We start from the raw sequence: 10,155 nt of genomic DNA on the forward strand, positions 1-10,155 counted from the left end.
TCTCGAAAGAACCCTGCAAATGGGCCGTTCGGGGTTCAGCATTGACGATATCCTATCAGGGAATTTTTTTTTTGGCATTTTCCCTTCCGTAAGGGAGAGGGACGGGTCGGAATTGAGTGGTGCCCAACCCAGGTAAGAGACGACTACGAATTTCAATTTGTTACTCTGGGTTCATGGGTACAATAGGTCGACCCACGGTACGCCCACGTATACCCCCTAGGCCATGGCCGTAGGAACGGGGGGGGTTTTGGGGGTTAAACCCCCCCCATGAGGATCCAAAAAAGCAAGCGAGATATTCTATCCTACACTGAAAGTTTTAAATTCAGAACCAAATTATGATAATAGAGTAAAGTCAATCAAAAGTAACAATCTAGACTAAAAACTAATGCCAAAACCTCAAAAACGCATCCCAAGTCCAAAATTTTGCTACATTTTTTCAAAATTTTCTCACTTGTTAAGGTCTGAATATTTAATTTTTAAATTAAATGGATCCTATTTCGAAGGTTCTGATTCCATGATTTCCATAACCAAAATTGTATTCCTATTTTCGTATTTAGGATTCTGTATCCAGTTCAGGATTCTGGATTTTCGGTTCGAATAATCGCAAGAAATTAGGAATAAAAGTTGCTTTGAAATCCTGGTTCAAATTTGGTTTTGCGTTTCACATCGAATTTGACTCATGTTTTTCGAGATCATATGCATTTTCAATATATTGATAATAGATTTCCGACCATGAAAAAAGAGAAATTTTGTTTTATATTCAAATTCGAAGATTTTAAATTTGATTCTTACACAAAATTCAAATATTGGAAGCTTCAAAATGGCAATTCAAAATTGAAAACTCAGATTATATTTATTTATTTATTCGTCAACCGTAACGTAGACTAGTTTGATACATGTGCATTTCCTTAAAATAGGTTTAAGCAGTGTCTGCTTTACAATTTCTCCTTAAGAGTTTAGATTTCTTCGATTAAAATATTGTTTGAGTTTTTGCCGAGACATTGTAAAGTCAATGGTTTCGCAGTGTTGATTGTAAGAGGCCATCATGCGATTTATTGGCCCGTTTTTCGCGTAGTTTGTGCGATAGTGATTAATGAAAAATAAATTTCGATTTCGGAGTTGCCGAGAAGGTGCATAAAAGTTTAATTTTGATAGAATTTCTGTTGAGTCAATACGCTGCGAAACAATATCGTTTACAAATGAAACCATTGCATATTCACGGCGTTCTTTTAGTGTTTGTATGTCAATGAGCATGCAGCGCGCTTTATATGATGGAAGTGGAAATGATGTCCAACCTAATTTACGAAGGGCATATAGTAGAAATTGCTTTTGTACTGATTCTATTCTTTCTTCGTGTGAAATTGAATAAGGGGACCAAACAACGCTGCAATATTCCAGTAAAGACCTTACATAGGCAATATATAGAGTTTTTATTGTGTATGGGTCTTGAAAATTAAAGCAAAAGCGCTTAATAAAGCCCAGCATGTTATTTGCCGTATGGATGGTAGTATTGTAATGGTCTGTGAAAGTAAGTTTAGAGTCTAAGATAATTCCTAAATCCCTAACTCGTTCACATTTTTCTACATTCTGATCTCCTAGTGTAATTGTGATGTTTGGTGTTGTTCTTTTTCTGCTAAATGATATTAAATTGCATTTTTTTACATTGAGCTTCAGAAGGCTTTTTTTGCACCACAGGTAGAAAATGTGAATTTCATTCTGGAATATGCTGATGTCTTCTTCATTTCTTATTTCCAAATAGAGCTTCATGTCGTCGGCATAAATGAGCATTTTGAGATTTTTGAGAATAAAGAAAATGTCGTTTACATAAAGTATGAAAAGTAGAGGTCCTAAATGAGATCCTTGCGGAACTCCTGAAGTGACTTGAATAGGGAGCGATTTCTTTCCATTGAAATTTATTATTTGTTGGCGATTCGTCAGGTATGATTCAAGCCATTTCAGGAGTTTAGATTTTATTCCAATTTTTTGTAATTTGAAAAGAAGCATTGGTATGTCTATGCGATCAAATGCCTTACTAAAGTCTGTATAAAGAGCTTCCACATGGTTGCCATTGTCCATTGCATTCAATGAAGTCTATAAATTCAATCAAATTAGTTGAGGTTGAACGGCCTTTGATTCAGATCAATGTTAATTAATTGCTGCTGCATAAGTTATCAAAACAACATTAGATTTGTATTTCACGTACAGAATATGTTGTCCAGGCTACAAATATTCTTAATGGATAGAAGTTGTGTCTAGTTCATGTCAGTTTTTGTTTAATATTTTCTTATAAAACTTTTTGTTTACATTTTGTTTCATACGATGTTATGAAAGCTCACGCGAAATTTTAATCCTGATTCACAATACAGATAAAAACAAATCATTTAAATAGTGAATTAAGATAAAACCTGAACTACAGAATATAAATTATAGATTCATGAATGAGGGCTTTTAAACTAGGCTCATAAAATTCTTATCTGGAATAAGATTCGGAAATCATATTTTTTGTATTGACACGAATGCCAAAGCGTTGGTAAAGTGTCACAAATAAACAAAAAAAAAAATATTTTTTGTAAATTTCAGAAATCGTATGGAAATTCGGCTATTTAGGCAAAATTTTCCCGTTTGTTTGGATAACGTGCCGCTATTAAACCTATCCCTTTTCTGATACCAGTTTCAATATTCAGAAAAATTTTTAGCTTTTACATAAATTTTTGAGGGGTTTAAGAGATCATGAACTCAACCCATTGCGGACCAAATACATACATTCTTTATGAACAATATTTTCTGTTGAAGAAACACCTTAACCTGTACAAAATTCTATATTTTCCCGGTGTATTGTTTAACATTATTAACACATTGAGGACACCAACATTCGACATTTTATGTTTCAGAAACCAATAGACAAAATTTTGCTAATTTAATATATTTGAGTAACGGGAAGTGATGTGTTAAATTTAGTAGAAAGAGGTTTTATTATTAGATGTATAACATTTAAATTATTATTTTTAATCGAACATACTAGCGGCAAGAAAAAAAAACGAGTTATCTCGTATTTGGTAAAAAACGAGATATCTCGTGTTTGGTCCGCAACGTGTGAATATTGCAGTTTTTTTAAAGACATATTTTATATTAAAATCATTCATTTTTAATCAGTAAAGTATCAAACAAATTTGATCCGATAAACTGATGATTTTTATCTCTTATTTTTTTTTTCGAAAATTTGATTTATTTTTATCAAAGGTTAGAATCTTTGAATTTACAAAATAGTTTGAAGATTGGACTTGTTTGATTTGAGAGAAGAATAAGATTATTTTAAGTTCAAATCAACTAAGTTTGATCTACCAGACTCTTAATAAAAAAAAAATTTTGCTCACGTTTTAGGTTTAAGACCAATTTTCTATAGTTAAGATTTCATACAAAAACATTCAATGTAAAAGTACTTAAAATTGAATAACTATATACACAGTAACAAACATAATTTGTTTTAATTTTTTTTTGTATTCGTGCATTGTTGGGACATAAATCATAGTAAAAAATCAGCCACCAAAACCCCCCCCATGAGTCGGTTCTTCCTACGGCCCTGCCCTAGGCACTAAAGGCCATCTGGAGGTCAGAGGACCTTTGTACCAAAGTATCACAGTTAGAATTCATGAGTATACCCCCTAGGCACTAAAGGTCATCTGGAGGTCAGAGGACCTTTGTACCAAAGTATCACAGTTAGGAATTCATGAGTTCATAGGTTCATATTCGCGCTAGTGCGCTTCACGGCAATACCCGCATACACAAATCTTCTTCTCTGCTTCTCTTTATAACTCACGGCCTCGAATACTTTCCATATTAACATCAAGATCTTCCTTGCGTCTTTCTAAACACTGGAGGCGACCTTATTTCAGTATCAATAGATAACTTTCTCTAGTAAAAGCGAGATGGCAATAAATGCAGGCTTTAAAGCAGGACGCTAAGGAACGATCAGATGTTCACCGTATATTTGTATTGCAGGATTGACGAAACTACGCACGACAATACCCTTAGTCTGCTGCATCGGATCACCAAGGTGTTCTTCATGATCCCCGTGAGGTCGAAGTTTTTGCCGCATTTTTTCACGTATACTCGACATGGCTTTTGTAGCTAATTCAGTAATCGATCAACAATTGAGTTTGAACTCGATTTCGCCCGGTTTTGAACTGTAAGAATACCTGTGTGCAAACTTCTAAAGGACAACGTTGTCCGGGAACCCCACTGTTCAAACTCCGGCTGCTCTTAAATATTTAGCTCATCGTACCTTATGTTACACAGGACCAGGTCAAGTATTGACCCTTGCTGAGACCTTCAGTGTCTAAACTCTCTCAATGGTCAGTAAGACTACAGTAAGTTAGCGATTGTATAGAAGAAGCTTTACACCAGTTTCCAGAGATGCCGTGCTACATTATTTCCCTTCTTTTCGTTGTAGTCTGGTGAATTTGTATATCCTGATCTGGATCACCTTCTCTACCACTATACCAACTGTATCCAGTAGATATATTAGGCGGTTTGCCAAATGATTCTCTGTTGTTTTTCTCGGTTAAGACCCAAGGACCAGTTTTCGCCGTCTCTACTCTTCTAGAAATATCCTTGCGGAGCTTTCTTCAGAAGGAGAGACGAGGCGTACTTTTTGCGTCAATTTTCTTTTAAGGGTTACCCAGGCGCTCCTAAAGCCTCATAGAAAATAAACTGATTCACAGATCCAGAAATTCAATAGGGTATTGAAAAGAAACTCGGCTGTAGGTGAACCTTTTTTTAAATTAACTGGTACTCCACAAAATTTGTTATGTGAATTTTAGTTATTTCAGCAAACTCACTCTTTTGAGAAATTTGTCATCGAACACTGAACCGATCGTCGATAGTCTTAGCTTTTGGGGATGCATAATAAAACTAGATGGTCACTGCCGTATAATAGTAATCCATTCATCTAAGATACATTCCGCCGAAAACTAACCGACTAAATTTCACCCTAATTCTTATATTCAACCAATCGCTAGCAGTCTCTCGCGTCAATCGCCATCCGAGCAACAGCAGCAGCAGCAACAGTCGCAGCAACACTCCACCACGATGCGTCGATCCCAGCACCACTATCGAAGCGGCGGTAACAGCAAAACCGCCTCAAACAACACTACTAGTCACCAACTCCATCATCACTTTGCCGTGCTGAACCAGCAGCAGGATGCATTCGACAATTCGAGTGGATCGGAGTCGTCCTTGCCACCGATTTCGGCCATCAAGGCCCAGAAGATCGAATTGCATCCGGCCCCGATCGGATCGACGGCTTACAAAGAATGTCCGGCGGCAGCGCTGCTCAATTCCCACATGTCCAAGTTTTGCCACGAGTGTGGCTCCCGATTTACCATCAGCTCGGCCAAATTCTGCATGGAATGTGGCGTCCGAAGGATAATGCTAGAATAGGGTTAGATTAACTTGAAATAACACCATCCTCTTAAACTGTTTTTATAGCCTACGCAATTTACACGTGCTTGAATTTATTTTTCTAAATATTTATCAATTTTGCGAACATCAAGACACGAAAAATAACATTCGATCGAGATAATAGGTAGGTTAGAAGGAAAAAAATTCTAGTGTCATTCACTTTGGTCTAGTTCTGGAGAGCTGATATTGAAGTAGCGGCGAAAGGCACGAAAGCTAGCACAGTTTTGTGTGTTTGTTGTTAAAATGTCTTCTATGAATATGTGTTTTCTTTATTTTAGTTGCCCTAATTTTAGTTACCAAGCCCATCTTAATTTAACAAAATCGTACGAAAAAAAAACAGAACAAAAATTATATTAACAAAGACTGAATCTGTAAGCATCAAAAACACTGAACTAGACGTCTTATCACATAGTAAAGCTCCCCGTTTTCCGATATAATTTAGAGAAGTTCCAAAAAGCAAATCTTCAAGAAAAAGGAAACTAATCTTTTAATATCAGTTTAACAATCAACATTTAACCCTTGAACTTGTAGCTTATGTAACCCAACATTTACTTGTGTGGTTTGGTATGCGGAAGAAAAAAATCTTTGCAAGACACCAATTTTCCCTTTGCCTTAGAAAATATGAGAAACAATTTGAACAAAGCACAGACGGCGAAGAGAAACAAACAATGTTAATACTCCGGCGAAATACGAAAATAATGCAAATTAACAGCGGATAGAGATTTGTAAAAAGTTGATGCATAGGAATCGAATGAACAGACAGAAAACTACAACCCAATGATTAACATTTAAAAGCATTTTAACAAAAAACCCTAACGGATTATATGAATATACACACCTACATGATGAAAACTATTGGTTGGTTTTGTTTCGCTTTTTCCGTTTCTAAACTTCCGAAAGCCAACAGGGGAATCGAGACCAAGAATGAAGCAATAGGAAATGACTACCCAGGCAGAACACTTTGAAGGAATATACCAATATTTTACCCAGAAGTGGCTCCAGAGAGGAATTCTGCACTTATAGTTTATTCGGATCCGAGTATATTACTAGTTTAAAGTTCCTCTCTGGAGCCACAAAATACTTCATACAATAGCGAAAGTTCTCATTCGATCGAGCACATCTTTAACAGATTCTTTCCGTTGATTGCCTACCATAGAGTTATTGTACTTAGATACATCTTTTTCATCATGTAAAAAAATGGTTGACAATGAAGGAAATATCGTATTTGGTAATCGTTCAAGAAGGCCACTAAGTTTTCAAATACCCGGAAATCCTAGTGTCACGTGTCACGGCGCGTCTCCATCAGATTATCTTTATATATTTTTTCCGTGTGCATAACATAGGAATGTGAGTTCTAGTTTACAAAGATAAGCCAAAGGCCAATATCAGGGCTGATAGCGAGTAACTTTTTAGTGACTTGGTCACTTTTTTAGGTCTGTCACTTAAAAGTCGCTTTTTTCATCATTTGGTCACTAAAGTCACTGTTTTCCGAAAAATGGTCACTTTTATCACCAAAAGTCACTTTTTTCAAAGAAAAATACCGTGTTAATATTGACATGAGGCGAAAATATGAGACAAGGCGAATGCGGCGAAAACGTTGATAGCAGCAACATTATGATGTTCTCTTTTTTTTTATAACTACAGAATTATCTTTGGCTGACTATTTTAATTTCTTCAAAATCTATTTGGTCACATTTTTTGTGCTTCAAAGTTACTTTTTTCGTTCTACATAGTCACAATTTGGTCACTTTTTTCGGTCTTCAAAGTCACTATTTGGTCACTTTTTTTTTCAAATTTTGGTCACTAAAGTCACTACTATTTCATTGTCAAACCGCTACCAGCCCTGAATATGAAAAAAACCCACTTTTATTTGCAAGGAAGTAGTTTGTAGAGAAATCATATAAAAGAAAAAAAAAAAGCAAAAGAAGATTATTACCGGTCTAAGATCTTTACTGAGCACATTTCCTTACATCGTGAATAGTGAAACCGCAAGTTGAATTCATAAGTTATACGCCAGCAGATAACCTCATCTTAAAAGAAAAAAAGAAAAGAAATGTGTATTAATACAATATTATTTATATTAGGAAGTGTAATTCGAAAATAGGATTCGTGATATCAACACAACTATTATTCTACTCGGCTCAAGAAAGTTGTAAGTTCAGCACGTTAAAAATTAGACCACAATTCTAAACTTTCATTTGCCTAACAAATGCCACATTTTCACAGTAGACATCCGCGTCGACCTAAAGCAACTTTATTTATCCATCAGCAGCTTCAGTACGGTTCAAAGAGCGATCTGTGAAAGTTTTTTTATACTTAACAGCCGACAGCAAACAAGTGAGGTTACCTAAGAAACATATAAAAACAAACAAACATTACAATCATTTCTTCAACTACAGAAAAATCTCGACCACCGGAACATACGAAGAAGAATTGATAAAAAATTAGAGATAACTAGTAAACGTGAGTTAATCTAATGTAAACAAAAACAAATATTTATACATATCAATCTTGCAGGAATTTTTTAATATACTCTATTAAAAACTCGAAACCATCTCTATCATTCTTCACACCTAGGCTGCTCGCATAGTACTTTGAAATATACAAGGTAGGCTCTCTTTAAACGTATTGGTAAGAGGCCCCGAAATATAGTTATGGAAAAAATTGGCAAATGTATGGAAATTATCAAAAAATTACATTTTTCTTAAAATTGACGAGCAATAAAATTATGAGAAAAGTATGCACTGATGCACTTTAATGAACAATATTTGGATTTTCAACACCGCTAGAAGTAATATGCAATGGGCTTCTTGTCGATTTAAAACTAAAATTTGGTGATATTTTAAGAGGAGAAATCACCGTGAATTTGTTTTATGAAATGAATTTGCGGCTTTATCGGTGAGGGTTAAAGAGTTGAAATGAAAGACGGATAGAAGATCAGAAGAAAATTCTAAGGTGGTGAAAAGAGCGAAGAGCATTTGAAATAGAAGCTTGACCACATGCTAAATTCTTTGTCCCGCATCAATTAACTGTATTGAAGAAGTTCGGCACATGTGCACACTCACATGGCGGTCGAACCATCCATAATTAACTGTATCGAAAAATGTAGTGCCTTCTCTATTGGGTACTACTTCTTCAATACAGTTAATTGATGCGGGACAAAGAATTTAGCATGTGGTCAAGCTTCTATTTCAAATGCTCTTCGCTCTTTTCACCACCTTAGAATTTTCTTCTGATCTTCTATCCGTCTTTCATTTCAACTCTTTAACCCTCACCGATAAAGCCGCAAATTCATTTCATAAATTTGGTGATATTTTTGCTATGTGTTGCCATTTTCTTGTGTGATTTTAATAAAAAATCAAATAAGTTGACTTTTTATCACAGAATTATGCAGTATTTTAGATCATTTATCAAATGTTTAACATATACAGAAGAAAATATTACATTGCTTGCTCTCAAAACAGAAGGACGACGATGAAAATGTCTTTTGAATGCTCATTATTGGTTCAGATCCGAAAACTCAATGCAAAAAATAGTTTACGATGAACCTGAAGAATCAATCTTTAATCTGAAGCCCTTTTCAAAAGAATCGAATTGCTATCGACGGAGAAATTAATAATTTTGATTGCTCTTCTATATAAAACTGCCAAATTTTTCATAACTATTTTTGTTGGTATGCAAGCATGCTGTGTACATACACGAAGCTTTCAAGTGAGGTTAAGCGCAATGGCCTACCTGTTATTTTCCATGTACTATGGGCTGCTCGTTCATTTGACAGTGTTAATGATATTAAGGCTGAGCAATTGGTGGAAAACGGAGTAGGCCTTGGAAAGTGAAACTTGACTGATGAGCAGAATCATTGGGAAACAGTCATCATGATTAGGAATCAGGGTGCTAAAGAGTGATGTCGACTTTTTTCCTTAACTTCGAATCGAGTTTGAATCCAAACATTATCCATGAAGATGTCAGCGATGGTTCCTATAGAATTCCTCTTTGGAGCCACCACTAGTCACATTAACGCCAAGTATCACAGGATGTTTTCTACATCTCTTTGTTGATAAAAGGCATGTTGAATCTTAACTTAACATAGTTGGTCACTCTGATTCAAACTTCATACCAGTTTTAATTCTCCGCTCGTACTGTTTTTTTGTTCAGTATCTAGTGCGGCAAGTTTTATAATGGTATATGTAAGGTTGCCAATTTTTAAATTTTTTTTCTTAATTTTCCGAGTTTGTCCGGCCCGAATAGGTGCTGAAAAAATTCTGGCAAACTTAGATATATGGCCGCATGTGTACGGCTCTTATTATACTATTCGTTTGAATATATATCTAGATGTTTGAACCAGTTCTTATGTAAAAGCACTGAGTAAAATGTCTGTTAACGAACTTGACTACTGAAAGTAAGTTTTTTGAGCAAGTTTTATCAAAATAAACATTAACGACCGTTGGAAGTCTCAAATGCCAATCAAAATCTGCTGATCTGTTGCGAGAAAAATTGAACGCTTCGAGTGTTTTTATTTTTTTCTTAAATAAAATATTCGCTGAGTATACTCTTAATCCAGAGATTTTTTTAATTGTTTTTCAATGCTTTATAAAATCTACCGTAAAGATGGTTTATCATTATTGTTGAATAGAATAAAATCAACGGATCATAGGTAGATCCTAATGATAACTTAATAGTTATCACATACAATTC

The 10,155-nt window shown here is 35.1% G+C and overlaps 1 protein-coding gene across 10 annotated transcripts in view; it reads left to right on the forward strand.

Moving 5' to 3' along the window:
- LOC129747718 (serine/threonine-protein kinase pakG) overlaps positions 1 to 6,310 on the forward strand; it is a 287,373-nt gene extending 281,063 nt beyond the window's left edge. For 9 of the 10 annotated variants that reach the window (XM_055742052.1, XM_055742053.1, XM_055742057.1 and 6 more), the window contains one exon: positions 5,019 to 6,310. In XM_055742052.1, the coding sequence (XP_055598027.1) occupies positions 5,019 to 5,439 (421 nt within the window). In that variant the 3' untranslated portion in view covers positions 5,440 to 6,310. The remainder of the gene's footprint in view (positions 1 to 5,018) is intronic. The other variant, XM_055742050.1, reaches the window with a different exon arrangement.
- The last annotated feature ends 3,845 nt before the right edge of the window (positions 6,311 to 10,155 follow it).

The sequence above is a fragment of the Uranotaenia lowii genome, chromosome 2 (assembly GCF_029784155.1).
Source record: "Uranotaenia lowii strain MFRU-FL chromosome 2, ASM2978415v1, whole genome shotgun sequence".
Lineage (NCBI taxonomy): Eukaryota > Metazoa > Arthropoda > Insecta > Diptera > Culicidae > Uranotaenia > Uranotaenia lowii.